This window comes from Mastomys coucha, unplaced genomic scaffold (assembly GCF_008632895.1).
Source record: "Mastomys coucha isolate ucsf_1 unplaced genomic scaffold, UCSF_Mcou_1 pScaffold18, whole genome shotgun sequence".
Taxonomy (NCBI): domain Eukaryota; kingdom Metazoa; phylum Chordata; class Mammalia; order Rodentia; family Muridae; genus Mastomys; species Mastomys coucha.
Window position 1 is genome coordinate 82,026,161 of NW_022196900.1, and position 23,414 is coordinate 82,049,574.

The window sequence follows — 23,414 nt, forward strand, 5'->3', positions numbered from 1 at the left end:
GTCCACACACAGGTTCTCATGCTTTCGCAGCAACCATATTGTCAGCTGAGCCATCTCCCTAATTTCCAAGGCGGGCACTACCTTGTCTGACTAGCTTTTGAGTAGATTTTGGGATCTAATGACCATCCTGAGTGGGCTGAAGTGGTCAAGAAGGGATTGAGAGGGGGGAGCTCGGTGAAATAAGCTGTGGACTTCATGTGCTCCTCGTGTCCTAACTGTCAATAGCTGAGCTGCGTTCATGTGACACAGCACCACCTGGGGGCCTCGTGGATTTCCATTATCCATCCTGCTTTTGTCACAGCCTCTCCTTCAAAGCCATCAGCTCCTGGAGAACAAAGCTTACGTTGGCCTGTATGGATGCATGTACATCCTTGCCTCCCCCATACCCTGGGCATGGCCCAGCTATGAGGGTCAGTCAATGTTGACATTGAACTGAGAATAAGTGGGTTGAAGATATAGTTCAGTCAAGGACCTGTGTTCTATCCCCAAAACCAGTGTTGGAGGAAAGTGTGTGCCAGGTGTGGTGGCACACACTTACTGATGCCAGTGCTGAAGTGGCAGAAGCAGGCAGGTTTCTGGATTATGGATGCCGGTCAGCCTAGCCTACTGGTGAGTTCCAGGCCAGGAACTCACTTTAAAGGCTAAGGCTCATTATCAAAAAATAAGGTCAGTTACAATTGAAAAATGGAAGCCAAGGTTGTCCTCTGGCCTCCACACTTATACATAGCCACGTATGTGCACACACACACACATGTGCACCCACCCCACCCCACCCCCACACACACAGAGGAGTAGTTTAATGACCTTGGATTAAGGCTACTGGCACCGTCTCAACCCAGGATCCATGAGTGGGTTCTCCAACAACTCTATCCCAAGGCTTTGCTCATTATCTGTTTATCTGTCTGTCTGTCTGCCTGTCTGTCTGTGGTCTCTTTACAGAAAGCAGATCTGGCTGTGGCTCCCCTGACCATCACCCATGTCCGAGAGAAGGCCATCGACTTCTCTAAGCCTTTTATGACCCTGGGAGTGAGCATCTTATACCGCAAGCCTAATGGCACCAACCCCAGTGTCTTCTCCTTCCTCAACCCCTTGTCCCCGGACATCTGGATGTACGTGCTCCTCGCCTACCTGGGTGTCAGCTGTGTCCTCTTCGTCATCGCCAGGTAAGGCTGTACCTCGGCCAAAGCTCTGGGCCACGCTGGGAAGCAGGGCAAGCTAGGCAAGCCCTTTTGGGCTGAGAAGGCCCAAGGTTTGGATTACTATGGTTCCTGATGTGCCCCCACTCCCACCACATCCCTCACGGCTCAGATCCTTTGTCCCTGAAGAATGTTCAGTGCCCCTCCCCTTGGGCTTGAATCACCCAATTCTCCTTCTGGTCCATGCCAGTGACACTGAGCTATGGTAATTGCACTCTCGTTTCCAAAATAGATGTGGAGAAGCCTGGCCATTGCTCAAGGTTGCACCACCTGAGCTGAGCACCTGGGATGGTAGAGCAGACCCAAGTGCACTGCATGGCCTAATGAGGAGCTTAAAACTCGGAAAACAGATTGTATCTAAGCAGTCCACACAGCAGAAGAACCAATTCCCACCATCTACACACATGCAGAAACACAGCACACTGGCAAGCGTGCCTGGGATCCGTGCTTACACACTACCTCGTTCATGCATGCACCACCTGCCTGGAATCCACGCTTGCACAGTGCCTACCCACTGCGTTATTCATTAGAAACAGAAAAAGTACATGCTCAATAGTGGTTATGAGAAGTGGGCCATTAGGGAAGCGGGTTCTATATTTATTGAGTACCCAGTATTTGGCGAGCACCATGGTCTGCACCATGACACCCTTCCATTTTCTCTGACAGCATCCCTTAAAGACACTGAGACCCATTGAGGCCATACGAGCAGTAAGGGACACATCCAGGATATGCACTTCTTTCACTGAGGTTTTGTCTGTGTCTCTGGCCACTGCTTGGTCCTCTCCTCGAGCTCCCTGGCCCCTCCCAGTGAAGTTTCCACCCCTCCCTCCAGACCCCATCCTTGGCCTGGGTCCTCTTTGCTCTGAAGCCTAACAAGGTGTAAAGAGAGGCTTCTCTGGAGAGGCAATTTGAGATCCAAGGACCTGGTGTTTCGCCTTTTTTTTTCCTCTAGAGCTTCCTTTGAAAGCCCCCTTTCCTCTGCTCCCTTCACTCTCTGCCTCCTCCCACACAGAGAGAGACCAAAGGAAAAGTGTGCGAGGCGAAATCACCCAGCCTCCCAGGCCTTTGCTGCAAAGCCCGGGTGCTGCTGCAGCTTCCCTGCCTGCTCAGCCCAGCCAACAGTGAGCCAGCACAGCGAGGCCTTCATCACCCTCTCTTCACTAATGGTCTAACAAGCCTTTGAAAGCAGAGCTGCTCTCTTGCGCTCTCAGTGTAATTTTCTTGAAGCTCCAGTGGCCTCTCAGCCATCCACCCCTCCAAGAGAAGAGCATTTCCAGCCTTAGTTCTGTCTGTTTGATGTGTGTCATTTCCTCCCCACCTCCCCCCACACCTTCCAAGATATGGGCCATCCATCCGCTGAAGGCATCTGGGTATGTGTCCAGCCTCTCCCTACTGACTAAGAAGACAGCCACTCCCCTCCCAATGCTAGTCTGGGATGCTCAGGAAAAGTGGGGTTTTCTGCATTGGCTAGGATGCCATGGGGTACTTGCAGAGGCAGGAGAGAGATGGAAGTCTGGGCCACAGAGCTGAAAAAGGCATCTAAGAACATGGGTCACCCCATGGAACACACAGGACGACTTAGCCATCATGTCTGCCCTTTTCAGTAGTCCTATATGGTGGGGAGAACTACCCCCCTGCTGCAGATGCAGAAACCAAGGCCCAGAGAAGTTATGTCAATACCCAAAGTCACAAAGCTTTCCTTGGCAGGGTCCCATTTGAAATTCAACACAGTACTGGGCATTAGGGTGCGGCAAACTGCAGTGCAAACAGATACTCAGTGGGTACCACTGGGTGCCTGCTGGCTTAGGCTGGACAGAGAAGCAGGGCCATTTAACTGCACATGGCACCTCCCTTGCCACCATCATCAATTCTGTCCTTCTATCTTCTGCACTATAAGGTTCCAGTCCCCTCCACTGTAATGGGCACCCAGTGCTGTGAACCTTTCTTTGGTTGGGAGAAGCTCAACCTTTGAAAATGTTACCAAAAGGCCTTTCTGGCATCAGCTGTGTTTGTCAGAATAAGTTCTCTGGGAACTTGTCTTCTTAAAGCTTTGCCACGGAGTGACACTTTGGAGCCTAAAATGTCTTCACAGCAGAGCTCCAGAGGACCCGGATACCCTTTGGTGTCAGTGGCCACAGAGGTGCCTCCGGAACCTTTTTTCCCCAGCAGTGGGAACTGGGTCAGCATCAATGCCAAGCAGTAGGGTGGTGTTAAAACATGTATGAGTGATTAGAGGGCTCGGGCTGGTTCAGGGAGCTGATCTGGAAAGCGGCAGCAAGTTTCAACATAGAAATTTCTAGGACAGGATCCTGGGGTGGTGTGTATTTTTTTAATATGTGTATGTATGTCTTGGTCTCTCTCTCTCTCTCTCTCTCTCTCTCTCTCTTTCTCTCTCTCTCTCTGTGTGTGTGTGTGTGTGTGTGTGTGTGTGTGTGTGCATGCATGGGTGTGGGTTTGGGTGGGCATGGGTGTGTTACACTAAAAGTAGGACCAAGGGCCAGGGAGATGGCACAGTCAATAAAAGCGTACTTGACACCAAACCTGAAGACTTGAATTGTATCCCAGAGTCTCACATGGTAGAAGGAGAGAACTGACTCTTGCAAATTATCTTGTGACCTCCATATGCATGCCATGGTACACATGCCCACTCACGTGTGATAGACAAATAAATGTAATACGAATTTTAATTAGATAGATAGACAGACAGACAAAGAGACAGACAGCTAGACCCCTGAGCTCTGCTCAGGTCTCATCTTTCTTCTGCCCCTATCCCTCCATCCAGGAGAAGTCCCAGAGGAGCCAGGACTCTTGGTCCCCAGGGAAAACTGCTGTAGGCTTTGGCATTTGTCTCACTGTCAGACCAGTCCTAGGTCTCCCTGAACCACAAACTTTGTTTCTACCTGGAAGCTGGAGGCTGGGGTTCCATGGGTTTTATAAGAGTGCAGCCTTATCTCTTTTATAATTTCTCCTTCAGCCCCAAGGTGGGCCATCCAGGGCCATGCCCCCTTAGGTAGTCCATTCCGCCCTCCACTGTGTCTCCAGTGCCTATGGCCTCTGCCTATTAAGGTCCATTGTTTTTCTAGCATGGAGCCAACATTTTCCCATCTGTGTGGACTCAGTGAGGAGGCATTGTATACCCAGTACCCCTAAATCTGGCTCTCTAGACCTGCAGCAAGGACTCTCCTACCTAGAACACAAGTGTCCACCAAGCCCTGCCCTCCAAACGCCTCAGGCCCTGCCACCAGAACTGCACACAAGCATCCATTTTGGGTGCCTGGCTCTCCAAAAGTTTTCTTGTACATCCCTCCACCAAATGTGTCTCAGCCCTGCCCCACTGAACCTCAGGCTCTTCCTTGGGGACTGAAGAGTCTCTAACCAATTCAAGCTCTTTCCCTTTGACAATCCTCAACTACGTTTGAAGCCTCACATGGGAATGTCCTGTCCGATGGGGGCATCTGCTTCCAGGAAACGGGACTGTCCTCACCTGAGCCCGGGAGCAACAGCGAGTGACATATAGCTGCTTGAGAAGGGAGCCGGGAAAGGCCTGACCTCAAAGGGCTTCACGCTAAAAACTGAAACAAATTCCCCTGCACTTGTCTGGCCTCCCTTGCCTCCTGCCCTGTCTCACCCCCAATACACACACAGCTGCCCCCACCCGACCCAGTGACTTCTCAGTCTCTCCATCTCTTTGCATCTCTCTTGCATCTTCAAACTGACTCATTTGTAAGCAAAACTCGGCCAGTCAACCAGGCTTCCCCTCCTCGGCTGGGAATCCTTAGAAGTGGGTGGTAGAATCCTTAGAAGTAGGGTAGCAGCTTTAAGCAACCTCTTCCTCTCAGGCATATGTTCATATACTCAAACACAAAAATCTGAAATTAAATCCTACATTGTTCTCTCCATGGGGTAGGATTCTGGGGCACTTATGCTTTCTCGACGTATTCTTGTATACTATTTGAATATTTTATAATAAATATCTTTTCCTTTTTTTATTATACAAGAAATTCAAATGCACTTTCTCATTTCCAAAAAAAAAGATTCGTGTCATACAAATAAAGTAACAGATTTGGCTGAAATTCCTTTTGTCCTTCTTACCTTCCTGCCCTCCCCCACCACCACCCAGAGGCACACTCCAATATATAATGGAATGTAGATGGAAACTTCTAGACCCCCTGAGTATCCATTCATATACACATTTACCTATAGAGCTGCCTGGCTATGTTAGTTAACCTATAGAAATACAATTGTATTGTTTCTATTTTCGATCGTTTTCTTTTCATTAGATAGACCGTGTTGAAAGTGGTTTCCTGTCTTAGGGGCACCTAGATGCACGCTGTTCTCTTTAACAGCCGTGTGATGGTTTGGTGTGGCTCTGGCATGGCTTATTTAATCATCCCTCTACTGAAGGACATTTAGGTTATTTTCAGGTTTTTTTTTTCCTATTGCAAACAACACTTTGATAAACATCCTTGAGGACTTTCCTTTATGCTCCTGTATGAGTGTTTTTCCTAGACGGATAATGACTCGCAGCTTCCCAAGGTAGAAGGGCACACACGCTTTTAATTTGAAGAGGTGATTCAGAATTACTTTATAACCAGAAAAGGGCACCGGCAGTAAAGGACAGGAAGAAACCTGGTCCCAGTCGGCCTTTGCCTATCACTCCAGCCAGACAATAAGCAAAGGGGCTCTGGAGTGGTTGGTACTCCACACTGGTACTTGTTGCTAAGCGGGTAGTCTCCTGCAACTTGCCGTCACTGCTTCCCGTTATGTTGCAGATTCAGCCCTTACGAGTGGTATGACGCCCACCCCTGCAACCCCGGCTCAGAGGTGGTGGAGAATAACTTCACGCTGCTCAACAGCTTCTGGTTCGGAATGGGCTCCTTGATGCAACAAGGTAGGTGTCTGCCCTCTCGCCCAAGGAAGGTAGTGTTTCTTCTCAGCGGGTCCTTTGGCCTGTCTAGAGCCAGCTGCCTTCAGGAGGCATCTTCAGACCTCATTGAGCTATCAGAAGGCTGGAAACACAGTTGATCCCCTGGTTCGTACCCTCACCTCTGGTTCACAGCCTGCTCCACTGCTCTAGGCGGAGTCAGCTCAGGATCTGAAACCATCAGCCCCCCTGACCTGAGGGTGTCGTGTGAGATACATTCCCAGCACTTTCTACTGTTGGGATGGACGAGACTATGCTGCCTGCTGGGCTGACTGGTGACTTCTCCATGGCAGAACAAAACTGATCAAAGCCAGCTGGGGGTTGGTACCATTGAGGCAGAGAAGCTGGGCAGGGGGCTCTACATAACAGTGCTAAGAGGATGCATGGCTAAGGAGTCTAAGAAACCTACAAGACATTGTTAGGTCAGAGCTAGGCAAGGTTGGCTGAGGCTGGGACTTCTGCCTGTGTACATAAGAGACAGTATCCCTGGAGGAAGATTCTCTTCCATCTTAGAGGGAGGGCCCCAGGCTGACCGGCCCTGAGAATGGGTTCAGCCTTTTAGGAATGTCTGAAGATGCTTAAATGTCTAGAAAGCAGCCAAGCATAGTAGGCTCGTATCTGTAGTTCCAGCATTTGGGTGACTGGGACTGGAGGATTAATGTGAGTTCAAGGCAAGTAAGCCCGAGCTACAGAGCAAGGCCGTGTCTCAAAGCAGGGGAGCAGGGGAGGGAGTGGGGAGATGTGGAAGGATTGGGGAGGAGTGTAGCAAGATGACTCCCCAGGCACTCGCTCCCAAGCCTGATGAGCTGATAGGAAGCAGAGGACCTTGTCCTTCACCCTTGAGGCTTCATGCGTCAAGACCCAGCAGGGACCCTGGTCTTCAGGAGGCAAGATGAAGATTCCAGATGAATGAGGGAGGAAAGGAGGGAGGGCAGGCATTCTCCTTGGCGCCCATCACACACCTGTCCACTGGGCTGCAAACACCGTGGAGCTGTGAGCGCAGTGGAGAAGGAAGCAGACCTGTTCCACCCCTGACCGATGGGCTCCAGCAGCTGGGAAGTGACAGGCAGCTTTCATGGGAAGCGCGTCCATCTGTCCCCGCAACTAACGAGCATCCTGAAGGCTCGCCTTGCTTCTTTGCCCATCATCTTTGTTGGGTGACAGTTGAGAAAGACCCGGAAGCCCCTTCGCTGCTGTAATAACTCCTCTAATGCTGCCTGCTGCTCCTCAAAGTCCAGGCCCCGATGCATTCCCTGCATGGTTTTGATTAGGAGGGTTAAAAAAAAAAAAAAAAAAAAAAGCTAGGTATTTGAAAAACTCTCCCTTGAGTGACTTCTTTGAGAGCGAGAGAGAGAAAAAAAATCATCCATATCAAAGTAGACGCTTTCAGATTGCAGGTCCAAATATTCCGGAAAGTTCAGGAGTCACTCACTATTTAAGTCTCTTGAAAGCCAGCTAGTTAATTACTTCAGTTAGAAGGTTTCATCTAAATTGTGCTCCACACCCAAGGTCGAGGAAGAAGAGTGATATATTTCAGCAAAGAGCTTCCAAAAATGTTGATTTTTCTTCTCCTGCCAAGTGCCTCGCAGCAATCTCATATTTGTATACTGCTCATATTTCTGATGCGTCTCTCTTCAAATTATATCATTGCGGTATCGCAGTAATTTTGTGAGGCCGGGACAGAGGAAGGGCAATTCTTCATCCTTTGCAGAGTCCAGAACAAGGGAATTGTCTGGCCTCGGATCACCCAGAGAACTTGGAATAGAATTTCCTCCCAGAACCCATAGGTTCTGACCCCTATACCATGGTCCACAGACAGGCCTCAGAGAAGCTGAAGAACTTTGAAATCGTGTGTGTGTGTGTGTGTGTACATGCGTGCATGTGTGTGTGTGTGTGTACATGTGTATGTGTGTGAACATACATTATCAAATCCCAGCCTGGATCAGACTCACATGAAAGGCTGGGAATACACCATGTTCATTCCTCCCTTACCCTCTCTTCATTTATTGACTCATTTCATCTTGAGGTGGGTCCAAGAATTTGCATTTCAGTCGTGTTTCCGGTGATATTGAGGGACTATGGGGCTGATCCACCAATCTGGGGAAATGGTTCCCCACACCATTCGGTAATGTCATGACCTAGGGTTTGGGGTACCCCTGGCCTACACATTGTAAGGTGTATCTCCCCCGTTCTCCCAGGATCTGAACTGATGCCCAAAGCTCTGTCTACCCGCATCATTGGTGGCATCTGGTGGTTCTTCACACTCATTATCATCTCCTCCTACACGGCCAACCTGGCTGCCTTCCTGACCGTGGAGCGCATGGAGTCGCCCATCGACTCTGCTGATGACCTGGCCAAGCAGACCAAAATAGAGTATGGTGCTGTCAAGGACGGGGCCACCATGACCTTCTTCAAGGTAAGAGTCTCTTTTTCCTCACGCTACCCAGAGCTCACCTCTCTGGGCTCTTTTCTGATAGAAAAAGGGAGCTCTGCCCCCCCCCACCCAGCATCCAGGGGACCTGGATTCCAACCACGAAGCTCAGCCTCTCCCTGGTGAAACCTGTTAACTTTACGGAGCTGTGATGATGAGCTATATAGATTGATCTCAAGTTCTGAAAGCTACTGGGGCAATCCATGTGAATCATGGGAGGAGGATAGACAGAAAGAGAGAAAGAGCCCAGTCCCAGACAGCCCTGGGCCCATTGGTATCCTGCTCTTGGCTTGGGGTCTTAGTGCATCCATCTCTAAGAGGCTGATTGGGGTGGGTGAACTGCCCATTTCCAAGAGTAGAAGGCACATCCCCTCCTCTTAGAATACCAGTGTCTTCACAGAAAGTCCCTGTCACCTGCCCGGGTGACTGCTTTCACAGGAGCCAGGACTTTGTCGCTCCTCCAGCTTTGAAAGTGTGGGCTCAGTTCCACGGTTTTTCCTTTCTGCCATCCTAGTTGAAGTCAAGGGACTCTGACCAAACCCACAAAGGAGTAGCTTCGGTATGCTTCTAGATAAATAGCAGTAGCTGTAGCCCTGGGCACACTCAGTGGTCTAGACTGCTCCTTGCTTGGCTTCTGTTCACCTCCTCAAACCTTGTGAGATTAGCACTGTAATTATTCCCAATCTACGTGTGGAAACTGAACCGACAACAGATCAATGGCTTGTCTGAGGATTCACATCTGGGGAAACTGGACCCCATCCTCATCTGCGTCTCTCTAAAACTTAGGTGCTAAACCAGTGACATTGGGACTTGAATGTGTGTCTGAATGCCACAGGGCCTCCATCATCAGAAAGGATGTCATCTCCCCGCCCCACACCCCCATCCTGTGCACACCCAAACACACACACACACACCCCTGACTCAGGAGGCCTAGGGTGCAAGCATAATGGGTCTTCTGAGCTGAGAATATAGCCTCTTTGGTAGAGTGCTTGGCTATCAGGCACAAAGCTCTGGGTTCAATCCTAGCACAGCAAAAAGAAAAAGAAAAAAAAATGGATAGTGGTGCACACCTGTGATCTGAGCACTCAGGGGTGGAAGCAGGAGCATCCTCAGCTACATGGGGTGTGGGAGACCAGCCTGAGCTATGTAAGAGAGAGGGAAAGAGAGAAGAGGGGAAATGAGACAGAAAGAGAAAAGAGAGAAGTGATGGAGGAAAAATTGAAGAGAGAGGGAGTGAGGAAGAACAAGTAAGGGAGGGAGGTGGGAGAGAAGGAGGTAGGAGAGAGAGAGAGAGAGAGAGAGAGAGAGAGAGAGAGAGAGAGAGAGAGAGAGAGAGAGAGAGGACTTGAATTCTAACGAGTTCCCAGGTGCTGCTGGGGCTTCGGCTGGGGATGCTTTGAGAAGTGGTCCTCTAATTACCCCTTGGAAGCATCAGCTTTGGGAACTGTGTGGGTGTATCCATTGGCTTATTAATCAGCTGCCCTCTGCCAGTCTGGAAGCCTGCGTATTTCCCTTTACTCTGGGCTCTGGTTCTCCATCCCTGAGCCCTTGCCTCTTTGGAAACTTCAAGAAATGGACTGAGCCCCAACGGGGCCTGAGGAAATAAAGGAAGAAATTAGAGTGGAAAATGCCTTTATCCCATGGGTGCTCATGCCCCAGCACTTTCTGCTGGCTCCCTGTGTCTCTCCTGAGGCTGGAGGCAGCTACTTACTGAAAAGAAAAGGTGAAAAAAGGGCTTTCCCTTGCACTCGGCTATTGCCAGTGGAAGGTGGTCCCACCATCTGCTGGGGAGGGCACAGTGTACACTGAGATCAAGGGGAATAAAACCTTGTCAAAAGTACATTAGGCACTTGGTGGAATCTCATGGGTGTGAGCAAGTCTGACAGTGTACACACATGTATATCTGTGTATAGATGGCACGTGTTAATGAGATTTTGCCCCTGCACATGTGACATGCATGAGAGTCTGCCCATATGTGCATATATAGATCTGCGCTTGGGCATGAATGTTTGCATCTGCGTGTGTGTGTGCGCACGCATGCATGTGCGTGTGCATGTGCGTGTGTGTGTGTGTGTGTGTGTGTGTGTGTGTGTGTGTGCAGGCACATGCATACATGTGTGATTGCTCACTCCCTGTCCTCCGGCCACAGCCCAGCCCTTTGACTACTGGAACTTCTCATGCATTAGGCATGAGCCAGTCTCTAAGCAGGGCTCCCGATCAAAGGAAAGAAGGCATAAATAAGCCCGGTGCAGGCTCATCTCGGCTGATTGGATGCCCCGCCTCCCTCCATGCAGAGATGCTCAGATTGCCTTCTCACAGCCCAGCCCCAGCTCCCCACTGAGCTTTGGTCCTCAGCATCGAGCAGCCACTGCACAGTCACCCTCCTCCCCTGCAGTGAGGAGGGCAGAGGAGGGACACAGAATCTGCTACCGAGCCAGGACTATGGGGCTCAAGGGCCCATTAGCCAGAAACAGCAACAGAGTGACCCCAGGCGGGACCAACCCCACTTCCATTCTCTCCTGACCCGTTAATACTTCTTTGCAATCAGCCACAATGTCCCAGGCGTGTGCCCATACTCCATCTGTTTCTCTGCCACCCTCCTAACAACCCTAGAAAACAGATGAGTCTTATCTTCCCATGTTATGCACTGTGGAAACAAGGCTCCAAGAGGCTGACTTACCTACGTCCCTACTCACACACAGCTAAAACTGCAGAGCCAGGATCTGAACTGCACGACAGACAGCGCAGAAGCCTCTAGCTACTGTCTGTCGTTCCTATCAGCTTCTCTCGGGATGCCACCATAGTCCTTAGCAGTCTCCCCTGGGGATGAACAAAGCTCTGGTAGGTTGGGCCATGCCCACAACCCAGCACAGCCTTGGCACAGTGGTCGCACAGAAGATTAATAAAGATGAGCATCTGTCTGGTGCTGTGGAAGAGATGTGATTGAAAGGTGGTAAAGCTAAGAAGAGCCGGTGCAGGAGGCCGTGGTCAGCCCAGACAGCAAGCCGGCAGCACTCCCCACGCACCCCCAAGTTTAAAACAAGTTAACTTTATTTCTGTGGTTAGTATATTCCTAGTTAGGCACTACACATACATAGAACTAAGGAGAGGTGGCTCAGCCAGTCAAGATCTTGCTGTGTAAACATGAAGACTTGAGTTCATATCCCCAGCACCTATGGAAAAGCCAGGCATGTTGGCACCCACCTGTCACCAAGCATTGGGTGTGGGGGTAGATAGAGGAGGGCCCCTGTACCTCTCTGGCCAGAATGTCTAGGTGAATCAATAAAGCGTCATGTTCGATGACAGACTCTGTCTCAAGAAATAAAGAACAAGTGAGAAATATACCAGATATGGGCCTCTAGCTTTCCCAAGCATGCGCATATGCATGCATGCACACACATACACACGAGCATGTAGACACACACCCCCTCAAATAAATAAGTAAACAAAGCTCCCATGGCTTAGACCATAATCAAGCAGGACATCAGGACCCCAGGCCCCTTGAGCTTAGCCAGCTGCTTGCAGAAAGCTGGGTGTCTAGAATCTGCCCCTTGGCTCCGAAGGAGGTTTGCTGAGAGAATCGTTAGGGAGCAACAGACATCACAAACAGCGTCTCCTGTGTTGTCCTCCCTTCCGTCTTGGAAGATAAAAATTAATTAGGAGATGAAAAAGGAGGCCTTTGAAAGCACTGTTTGGCTGTAAAAATATGTAGGCAAAAATGTAAAGGAGGCTGTGGGGGAGGTGAGCTCCTGGCGGGGAAGCGAGGCGGCTTTGAAGGGAGAGAATGTTGGAAGAGATTCTCAGGGATTGTGGTGCCTTTGAGTGGTGGAGCTGGGTGCTCAGCACAGTGGGGCTGCTGGGGAAAAGCATGGGAGTCTGGAGCCTCAACAGGCAGGCTCCCCAGCCCTGCGCATGGCGGAGCCCTCCCCCTACCAGGGCCTCAACTGCAGCATCTTACCTGGAAGGGGCCTGGAGGGGCTGGCCTGCATACTAGGTGTCAGCTGAACAGGGGATGTTTCCCTAAGCTGGAGGGCTCGGGAGGCTACCCACGCCTCAGCTTCCAGCATCTCCGGTCCTCTCTCTTCTGCTGCCCTCCTTCCCTTCACAACCCTAGACCTAGCTTGCAGCAGAAGCCAGGTGGAAAGGCCAGGCAGCAGCCAGTATGGTCCAGCCTGGTGCAGTCAAGCACCACTCTTTAAAATCAGACCCACCAGGATGTGTCCTGGGTGGCATCTCTGATGGGTGACTCTGAGCAAGTCGCCTCACTGCCCCAAGCCCCACGCTGCACACCTGGACTAAGTAGATGCTGATTCGTACCCAGGACTGTTCACCAGAGGAGTCACCGAACTCCTAGACCTCCAGTGAACATCAGGACCAGGGAACATCTTGCCCCAAAGCCCTCTCCTGAAGCAGGTGACTCAACCAGAAAGCATCTTTGACCCCTGGAGATTCTCCTTTGTCCAGGGTCTCTGCCCCAGACCTACTGAGCTTTGTGGTAGACTCTGTGCCTCTTATGGTGATCATGTGCATGACCATACATACAGAAAGAACTGAGGAAACGGGGAGTCAGGTCTTCAAAGTGTTCTTTCGCTGGGGAGGCAGAGGCAACTGAATCTCTCTGAGTTCTGGGTTAGCCTGGTCTACGAAGAGTTCCAGGCCAGTGAAGGTGACATTGTGAGACCCTGACTCCAAAACAAAAGGGAGCATTCTAGAAGGAGATTGCAGGAAGAAAGCAGCAAGTACAACCAAGGTTCAAGGATGACAGGGAAGTCCCTGAAAACTCTTAAGCTTCAGAAGACGTCCCCGGACCTCAGTTTCACCTTCTGTGAATTGGGTATAATGGTGTCCTCAACTCCAGAGAGTTCCTGAGATGGTTACGAGGGGATTTCCAGATGCAGCTTCTGTTCTATAAGAGACATCTCGTGACATTGGATAAATAACCTTACTGTTTACAGCTGGTGGCCCAGGCCCATCCACCCCATAGACATAACTCTGGGGCCATCCTTTGCTTGCTTTGCTGCAGAAAAAAAAAAATTAACTGGTTGTCACCATTTCAAAATTTAGAGACTTTTGCATTTGAAATATTCACAACTCCAGTCTCTTGAAAATGTGAATGATCTGGCATCTCCAAGCTGGCACTCCTACAGAGCTGCTCCTGGAGCACAAAGGCAATGGCTGGCTCTGGCTTCCAGTCCCACCCAGACTCAAACCGCCTCCCATACAGGCTGGCCCTGTCAGCACCTGAGGTTCCTATCTGTGTGTGCGTGTGCGTGTGTGTGTGTGTGTGTGTGTGTGTGTGTGTGTGACACTTAAGTGCAAGTGCATGAATGTTATATGCATGTGTGTGTAGGCACCCTGCAGGCGCTCTTCCTAAGGCTCTATCTTCCTCATTTGGAGATAGGGTTTCATGCTGGCCTGAAACTTGCCAAATAGGCTAGGCTGGGACCAGTGAGGTCCAGGGATCCACCTATTTGATTCCCTAGTGTTGGATTATAAGCCATGTGCCACCATACCCAAATTTTATTTTTAATGTGGGCTCTGGGCATCAAACTGTGGGCCTTGTGCTTTCAAGGCAAGCACTTTACCAACTGAGCCACCTCCCCCAGCCCCTTCCTCCTACATTTTGTGTCATTTATTTTCTGTAACTGTTCTGCACTATAAAGATTACTTCTTCTTTCTAGGTGGGAAAACTAGGCTTTAAGGAGAATGGAGTTAGCCTTGAGGAATAACAATGCCAGCCACATGGAGAGCCTTAGGGTCAGACCTTTGTGTTCATTACGGCCCCCTTCCTTTGCTGAGTTTGATGATAGCCAGGTGCAGTAGCATCCTTAAAGGCCCCATTTTACAGACATGGAAGGTGAGGTTCGGAGATGTGGTTGACACAAAGAGCTGGCATTTGAAGACAAGCTAGTGTGACACTGGGGTCCATACAGTAGAGATGAACCCTCTGTGATCTGCCATGCCCATCTGCGGTCCTCATCTCTAGGTCCCCTCTGAAGGAAAAGTTACAGCCTCTCTTGGGACTGTAATAGCAAAGGAAGGGCACTCAGAGAGGCCTCCTGGTGCCCATAGATATAAACCAGGAGACGTGATTAACTGCTGCTCCAGGACATGGCTCTGGTGGGGCCAAAGACTCCCCATCCCAGGATAGGCAAGCTAATTAATCTAGGGAAAGGTCTCTTCTTCAGATGGAAAATACCCAAAGTCTCGCGTGGCATCACACCGCGGCTCCCTCTCTACACACATTCCCTGAGATTTAGTTACGTTCAAAGCTGATAGATACGTGTTTATATATGCATATATAGCCCCATATACATTCTCTTGTACAGAAATGTTAAATTCTCAAGATTAAGTGTCTTCGGTTGGGGAAAATCAATTCACTCCTTTGAGGAAGCTGAAATGGGAGAGTCGTGAGCCTGGAACTTCCTTTCTTGCCAATTTTTTCTGATAAAAAAAAAAACCTCTTCATCCTGGCAGATCGCCCCATGTTGGCTGCTCCAAATGGCTCCATTAATTGATTTAGGTGACTGGCTCTGCAGTAATCCTTATTAAGGCTCCCACCAGAGCCAGGACAGACAGATGACTCCAGAGCCATCAGTATGTGGGACTCCACTCCTTAAGGAGGTGACGGCAGTGGTGAGGGAGCCCACAGAGATGACGGGGAGCTTTGCTTCTTTCTACGTCAGGGGATTCAGGGTTGTGTTCCAGAATCACTGAGCTGTTCGAGGAGACTGTGGGCAGGTGTATGTGACAATGGAGCCCAAGGTCTAGGTCAAGATCAGTAAGGACATCCAAGAGAAGCAGGTTGCAGAACTCCTGGGACAAAAAAACCAAGACAAAAAAAAAAAAAAAAAAAAAAAAAAAAAAAAAAAAAAAAAAGCTGTGAGTTTGGAGCCCTGGAACTGGAAGGTGGAATTCTTGAAATGCATGTCACAGCAGGCTTCTTCCTGGTGTCATCTCCTATCTCAACTGACCCACGCTCTCCCGTGTCCTTCCTTGTTCCTTTATCCACTAGTATCTTCCTCAAAGCCTATTTGTCTCAGTACATCCTTCAGGCTCAACTGAACTGCCTGCCTCGGACTATGAACTTAGCGAGCATGTCTGTTGTCATCCTCGGGGGCTGTGGATAGGAGGAAAGGAAGGGTGGAGGGTAGGGTTGAGACAGACCAGTGTTCTAGCCACACTCTCAGGCACAGGAATAGGACAGGTTCACAGGAAGGGTCACTGGATATTTTTGCCAAGACTTAAGTGGCTTTATGTAGTTTCATGGGGCAGTAAATGGATATGCTGGGTGTGAGGGGGAAAGAGTGCATGGTCAGCTAATGGTTAGACGGGGAAGAAGATGGACATGTGTAAAAGGAACAGGCAGATAGAGGTTACAGGTTAGATGAGGAATCGGAGACTTGGCTGAGTATCTAGTATGTAAACAGTATGCGGAAGGGAAATGAGCAGATGGTCCATGAGAGGAGGAAAGGGATGGATACATGCATGAGTGGGTTAGTGGGGTGGATAGACCGATAGACTGACAGGTGCCTGGACTGATGGACTATGAGCAAGCACAGTGGGTGCATGTGTCCGTGCATGGATTAACAGTGGATGAATTAACAGGTAGCCTTAGGAGGTAAAAGAGAGTCTTGAAGCCTCATCCAACCCTAGTTCCCACCTCTGTAGAAGACATCTGGGGAGCAGGAGGCAGGAACAGGAGGCAGCTAAGGAGCAGGAGGCAGGAACAGGAGGCAGCTGAGGAGCCGGAGTCTTTGAAGGGAGAAAAGCAGTTAGGTCGGAACAACCAGAATGCACTGGGGTCTGAGGAGCGGCGTGTCTGGCCAAGTGGAGATGCTTGGACCTGGATGATTTGATTACAGCTGGAGTTTGTGGCTATCTGTACACACAGCTCTATCAGGAACAGTACAGCTCTGGGGATCACGCGTGAGAGGGGGTATTAGTTATCTACTGCTTAACAAATTATCCCAAACTTCACATCTTAAGACAACATCTGTCACTTGGCAGCTTGGTGGTCAGGAATCAGTGGAGTTTCCGAGAGCCCTCTGGCCTGAGGCTCCTCACGGGGCTGCGATCCAGCCATCGGCCGAGGCTGCTGTCATTTAAGGCACTGCCTCTAAGCCCATGGCACGAGCGCATGCTCAGTTCCCCTCAGGTCGCTGGACTGAGCAAAAAGAAATACTGTGTACTGAGAGCTGACGAGACACTGTCCTCTGTCGCTTGCGTGTGGATCTCTTCTTAAGCAATTGGGAGTGATGTACTGTCACCAGCCCCTGGGAGAAGAGCTGAGGAACACACAAGGGAGAGGAGGACAAAGTCTTGTCACTCAGAGGTGCCATTTCACCCCTACCAGAGAGCGATCCAAAAGCAAGCCAAAAGGTCCAACCCACCCTCAGGAGGAGGAGGAGAAGCCTGAACAAGGGGTGACTGCTGGGAGATAGGAGTCACTAGAAACTGGGCAGTGCCAAGGAAGGAGCGTGCCAAGCAGGAAGAGGGGCCAAAGGAGCTGGCAGAGGAGAATCTGCATATCAGAAATTATCTAGAAAATGAGAAACATCTGGCACATCCTAAAAGCCAGAGATGAGAACCATCTCTGAGGGAGGAGGAGGGGGAACACTTGGGGAGGAGCTGAGGTGGAAAGAAGGCTGGAAGGTGGCGGCTGCAAAGTTGGGCAGAAGGCAGGTGGCTGTGGGAGTGGGGCCGCTGAGAGCGGGATCGGCTGCCCACAAGAGCGGTTGGGTGAAGCCTGGAGATTCAGCACCTCAGAACCCTTTGTGCACTGGTGTTGAGGCACGTGAGTTTGCAGGCAGGGAGCGACAGTACTGTGAAAGGTTCCATGCCCTGGAGTACTCAGCGATTCCATGCCACTCTGACATTCATTCCTGTGCCTCCTTCCCTGGGGTGTGCTGTGGACTTCAGCCACCAGTTTCAGAGGGCCCATCCCTTGCCAGAGCCCAGAAGCACCCAAAAAGAAGAAAGTACATATTCCTCTCGGGTTCCCTGCCAGCCTCTGGCAGCATGGCCTGATTCCCTGCCCTTCCCCCAGGCCTGTGCCAGCCTGTGGGAGGGCACCCATCTTGTCACGTGCACCAGAGCTGGGCTGGGTGCCAATCAAACAGGCTGACATCACAGAAAGCCATAGCCAGACTTGGAAACAGCGATACAATAGGGCCCTCAGAGCCTTCTCTTCCCCTGGGATTAAGGCAGGGCTGGTCTCTGTTGGGACCAAGCAGCTGGCATACATCAAGTTCCCAGAGTGGCTCATGCACACCTACCACAACCAGACAGCAGGGGACACTCATGCCAGACCCTTTCCTGGTCCCAAGGACCTCCCTGAATCTTCCCGGGGCAGACCTAGCGGCCCACCCACCAGGCTGCCACCCTGCCTGTGGTCTCAGGCCTGAAGCTGGCACAGAGACCTGCCGTCCATACTCCCAGGAGCCTCGCCTTTTTTTCTCTGCTTGCAGTTCCCACTGTGCCTCTCACGGGACTGAGAACAGACCAGAACCAAGCTTAACTCCTCTCCTGACACAGAGTGCACAAAAGTGGGGGCCAACTTTGCCTGAAGTGAAGTGGGGAGTCAAAGTCCACTGAGCTTTACCTTCATTTGTGCCCCCTAGTGGATACTGGGGTACAGTGCAGCTGTATGGGTAGGCACATGGATTGTCTGGATTTGAAGCCTCCATCTACCGTTTCATCTCTGGAGAGCCTCTAGTGAATCACTTAACAGTGTCTCAGCTTCCCCATCTGCAAAACGGGGCTAATAACATGTACTTCCTGTGATTTCAGCGAGTGGGTTCATACAGATTAAGGCCCTTAGAACAAGACTTGCTAAGTCCCTAATGGGTGTTGGAGAAAACTGATTTTGAAGAAGCCAGTCTGAGACCGGAGACTGCAGCTAGATTGGCAGAGCATCTGCCTCTTGTATACGTGAAGCTCTGTTCAGTCCCCAGCGTCACATAAGTCAGGTGTGGTGGCACACACCTCTAATCCCAGCCCTTGGAAGGCAGAGGCAGGGGGGGTCAGAAGTTTAAAGTCATCCTCAGCTACCTAAGGAGTTTGAGGCCAGCCTGGGCTGGCCTCAAACCTGTCTCAAAGTTTAATTAATTAGTTCCAAAGACTGTTTGTGCTATGGCGAAACTCCAGGGTTACCCGTAAGCGGGCTAGAGTCTGAACCCCAGCTTTAGCAACCTTTGAACTGTGCACAGCAGCACTTCACCTCTAGGGCCTCCGTCCTTATATCTGTGCAAATGGCCTGCTCCCCTGCCCTACAGATCACACTCAGAATTGGATAGCAGGAGCCACACTGAGTGACCAAAGGGAGTAGAGCATGTGGGGGGGGGGAAGGGGCTCCACTACTTTAGTTGAAATGTTCCCATCCCTTGCCACCCAGAAATCCAAGATCTCCACCTTTGAGAAGATGTGGGCCTTCATGAGCAGCAAGCCCTCGGCTCTGGTGAAGAACAACGAGGAAGGCATCCAGCGGACACTCACAGCGGACTATGCTCTGCTCATGGAGTCCACTACCATAGAGTACATCACACAAAGGAACTGCAACCTCACCCAGATCGGTGGCCTCATCGACTCTAAAGGCTACGGCATTGGCACACCCATGGGTGAGTGAGGGGGCAACGGGGAGAGGGGTGCGGTGCAGTCACGGGATCTTGAGCTGATCTACCCTCCTCTTACAAGTACATAATCCCCAGAATCATTTCACTGAATTTGGGGAGGTGAGGTTTCCTCAGCCAGGAGCAGAGGGATGGAGACACAGCCCTGGCTTGGTCAGCCCTGGCCTGAGGGGACAGTCAGCCCTAGCCTGTGAGGATGGAGACTACCTCCTCTTGCCTCCTCTTCCCCTTTCTCTGTTGATGCACACCATATACTCAGGGCCTTCCGGGACCACAAGACCTACTATATCCAGTGAGTAAGGCCTCCATACCAAGATACCTTACCTGGACTTGGACAAGGGCCTTATTGAGAAGAGCCCCTGTTTAAAGCTGGCAGAGACAGCTCAAGTAAACAGTCCTCACTGACAGCCCCCTCCCCCTCCGCAGGCTCCCCTTACCGGGACAAAATCACCATCGCCATTCTGCAGCTGCAGGAGGAGGACAAGCTGCACATCATGAAGGAGAAGTGGTGGCGGGGCAGCGGGTGCCCCGAAGAGGAGAACAAGGAGGCCAGTGCTCTGGGCATCCAGAAGATCGGCGGCATCTTCATCGTCCTGGCTGCCGGCTTGGTCCTGTCCGTGTTGGTGGCGGTGGGCGAGTTTATATACAAACTCCGCAAGACAGCGGAGCGGGAGCAGGTGAGGCCCTGGAGGAGGCTGCGTTGGACAGGGAAGGAAGGCAAGGACAAGACTAAGCTGGTTTCGTCCTCCTAAGGGCATGCACTCCCACTGTCTCATCCCACCATCCTGTCCACCATCCTGCATCCAGTCCACCAGGAGGATCCAGCCGGCTCTCCTCTGTCCAAACAGTACATGTTTTCCCATCACCCCCTGCTCCACTCTGCCCCAGGCCAGTGTGCAGTCAACGCAGCCCAAGCTATGCCCCAGCCTCCACATTGATGACACACCTTTTTTCTATCTAACCTGGAGGTAGAAGGCACCTGCTTCCATGCCTCCTATCCATGTGGCCTCCTAAGCCTCTATCCTTTCTCTCCACATTGGCCTGCCCCACTGCCCAGGCTGACTTCCCAGCCTCTGGTGCCTCCTGCCCCACCTCCCTCCATGGTTCTCCACCACCATCTATGAGCTCCGTAGCAGCCAGTACCCTGTTTCAAACTTAATTCAAACCATGCCAGCTCCCTCCTTAAACCCCCAGGGTAATTGTTGAAGCTGGGTGACAGAGGCACAGGAGTTCATTATATTGTACAGTCTGCTTTTGCATATATTGGGAAATTTCCATAATGAAAAGTTTAAAAAAGCAAAGTTCTGAGGGATGGCCCAAGTGTGCAAACAGTAAAGCTAGTCTTCCCCCCACCTGATTAATTCAAGCGTGGCCGGTCAGGGCAGGAGCCCCGGGTCCCGTGGCAAATTAGAAGCATGGAGAGAGAGTTTTAAGTGCTAATACCCTGGCCTCACTCCCAGTGACTCTGTTTTAATTGGCCCGTGGTGGAGCCTAACTCTAGAGTTTGCAGAAGGCCCACGGGGTGATTTAAGCATGCACCTGAGCCAAGAGCCTTTGGGCTAGGGAATCGCCTCTCCCGGCAGAAGTTCAAAAGCGTCCAGGCCCAGTGTGGCTGGTAAGAGCCTGCCGCTGAGTCACATGCAGAGGGCTCATTACAATCAGTGCCTGATAGATCCATCAAAACGAACTGGAGTTGTTTAACAACCAGCAAGGCTAAGTCAACCAAGAGAAGGGAGAGACAGCTCTGGATGTGTGAGTTAGCCACTGCCTAAGAGAAGCCTGAAAAGATGCAATCCCAGAAGGCCACTCTGGGGGAAACTGAGTCTTTGGAACCAGCTGTGCAGTTGACCAGTTGGTCTGAAGTGGCCAAGGATATGGATTGTTTTATTCACAAGGATGTTTGTCTATGTATGAACCGCAACAGAAAAGACTGGATAAATGCCTAGATGTTTAACAGTTTAAAATTATGATACATTGAAAAAGAATAGCTGCCAGGGTTTTTAGGAATCCCTGTTAAGACTGAGCTGAATTCTAAATTACAGGCTCTTTCCCATGCCCCTCCCTCACATGACTCCTTTTGAGTCCATAACACACCCATCATGTTTCTGCCTCAGGACCTTTGCACATGTTGGTTCACCTACCTGAGCCTGAACTACACTATAGTCTTGGCTGCATCTGGCATGTAGATTTTAACTCGTATCACCTCCTTAAATTGGAGCCTTTCCTAGTCCCCTCTCTCCACACTCCTCTCTCCCACATCATGGCTTTAACCTATTTATTTATTTATTTATTTATTTATTTATTTCATGTTCATTGGTGTTTTGCCTGCATTTATGTCTGTGTGAGGGTGTCGGGTCCCCTAGAACTGGAATTACAGACAGTTGTGAGCTGACACGTGGATGCTAGGATTTGAACCCAGATCCTTTCAAAGAGCAACCAGTGCTCTTAACCGCTGAGCTGTCTCTCCAGCCCCGTGGCTTTAGCCTCTTTGCAATAGCCATGACTGCTGGAGGATTTACTTAGCCACGTGCTTGTTGTCCGTTCCCATCCTGTTGCTAGACCACAGCTCCCTGATCCCGGGGTCCTCACCTGCTTCACCACCACTCTGTGCCTAACACCCCGAATGCAGCCTTGTATGTAGGAAACACTTACAAGATGCAAAAAGGCAAGCTGAAGAGACCAGTGTTCTACATAGAGCAGGAAAGAGGAGGGAGCTTGTCACCACTAACAAGAGGTCTCCGTTCCCCTGGACCATAACCTACATATCCCAATGATGATGCTTCACAGCCTTGCTCTCTGAGTTGGGCCATCAGTCTGCCCTACTGTGCACCGTCTCAGTCCAAGGCCAACTCCAGCAGTTGGTCTTAGGAGCTACTGCCACAAAACCCCTGTGGGGATGCCACACTCCTGCTGTTCCCCCTGCTAGCTTCAGGGACCATGTTCAGAAGGCCCCTGAATAGACCTATTCATCAGGCCCCTGCTTTAGACACCGGCTGGACCTCTGAGCAGGAGGCAGTAGTTGGAAGACCCACCAGAATAGGTTCCCCATCCCACATGTGTCTCAAGGGCTTCTGCAGCCCTAATTCCAAGTCAGGCCTAGTGTAGGAGAGGTTGGATTCATGTGGGCAAAACTGTAGAGTCTAGCGAAACCTCCCAGCAGACTCATAAGAGCCCCTCAGACTCTTGGGTACATGCCATTTAGGCTGCTGTGGGCTTCTCTGTGAAACAAAAAGATGATGCCATCTGCCCCTCCCCCTTAGTCTACAGAGGACATTCCAGTCGTCTTTCTGGGGCTCAAGACATTGGCAGAATGTAGGTGTAAAAAGCCGCAGGTAGTCCTGTCATAGTGTCCAGGAGGAGGAGAGGATCCATCTCACGTTGCCTCTTGTCCCTCCCCAGCGCTCCTTCTGCAGCACAGTAGCCGACGAGATCCGCTTCTCCCTCACCTGCCAACGGCGTCTCAAGCACAAACCACAGCCTCCTATGATGGTCAAGACGGATGCGGTTATCAACATGCACACCTTTAATGACCGAAGGCTTCCAGGCAAGGACAGCATGAGCTGCAGCACCTCGCTAGCCCCTGTCTTCCCCTAGACATGGGTCCAGCGGGGACTTCAGGCCCGGTCCACGCAGAGGAAGGCAAAGGAGACCCGAAAGGACATCCTCATCTCATGCTGGCCTTGGGGATGGAGCTGCTGGCCACATCATGCTGTGAACCATCAGCTCTTACCTACCGGGAAACCCACGGGCCCTCGGCCGGCTGCTGGGCTTCATCTCCTCTTGTCTTTTCTATGGCTTTCTGAAGCTGTGAAGGCCAGCGGAAGCACATGCCTCTCAGGCTCCATCACCGACCATCTCTCTTCTCCTCCATAGCCAAGTATGTTTGCCAGGGTTCTGCAGAGTCCTCGGAACATCGGAGATGGCTCATACACTCCCCTCCTTCCCCTCAAGCCCAAGCCTTCTAGCACGCAGCCATTAGAGCAGAGACTCCGGCTCAGAGCACGTTAAACGTGTTCTGATGATGGGAGCCCAAAGGCAGCCATCCATACCTGGACAGGAGCAAAGCTTCAGCCCTTAAGGGTTATTCACCTGGGTCTGCTCTTCTCAATGTGGCTTCACCAACAGCAGTGGCCCCCTTGGCAACATGAAAAGCGGCGTGGAAAGGAGGTATTTGGTATGGGAGAAGGGAACACAGATGGAGACTGTGATCTCAGATGCTTCGGGTCAATGTC

At 50.9% G+C, this 23,414-nt stretch overlaps 1 protein-coding gene and 1 long non-coding RNA gene across 7 annotated transcripts in view; one reads left to right on the forward strand and one right to left on the reverse strand.

Moving 5' to 3' along the window:
* Grik3 (glutamate ionotropic receptor kainate type subunit 3) overlaps nucleotides 1-23,408 on the forward strand; it is a 212,651-nt gene extending 189,243 nt beyond the window's left edge. For 5 of the 6 annotated variants that reach the window (XM_031378625.1, XM_031378626.1, XM_031378622.1 and 2 more), the window contains exons 11-16: nucleotides 940-1,163; nucleotides 5,969-6,087; nucleotides 8,319-8,536; nucleotides 18,948-19,170; nucleotides 19,609-19,859; nucleotides 22,582-23,408. In XM_031378625.1, coding sequence (XP_031234485.1) covers nucleotides 940-1,163; nucleotides 5,969-6,087; nucleotides 8,319-8,536; nucleotides 18,948-19,170; nucleotides 19,609-19,859; nucleotides 22,582-22,776 — 1,230 coding nt within the window. In that variant the 3' untranslated portion in view covers nucleotides 22,777-23,408. Of the gene's footprint in view, nucleotides 1-939; nucleotides 1,164-5,968; nucleotides 6,088-8,318; nucleotides 8,537-18,947; nucleotides 19,171-19,608; nucleotides 19,900-22,581 lie in introns of all 6 variants that reach the window. The other variant, XM_031378627.1, reaches the window with a different exon arrangement.
* On the reverse strand, nucleotides 14,812-16,314 carry LOC116096622. Its single transcript, XR_004121059.1, has 2 exons — nucleotides 16,215-16,314; nucleotides 14,812-15,367 (listed from the first exon to the last, which is right to left on the reverse strand). It is a non-coding gene; the product is annotated as an uncharacterized LOC116096622 (long non-coding RNA).
* Nucleotides 23,409-23,414: the final 6 nt, after the last annotated feature.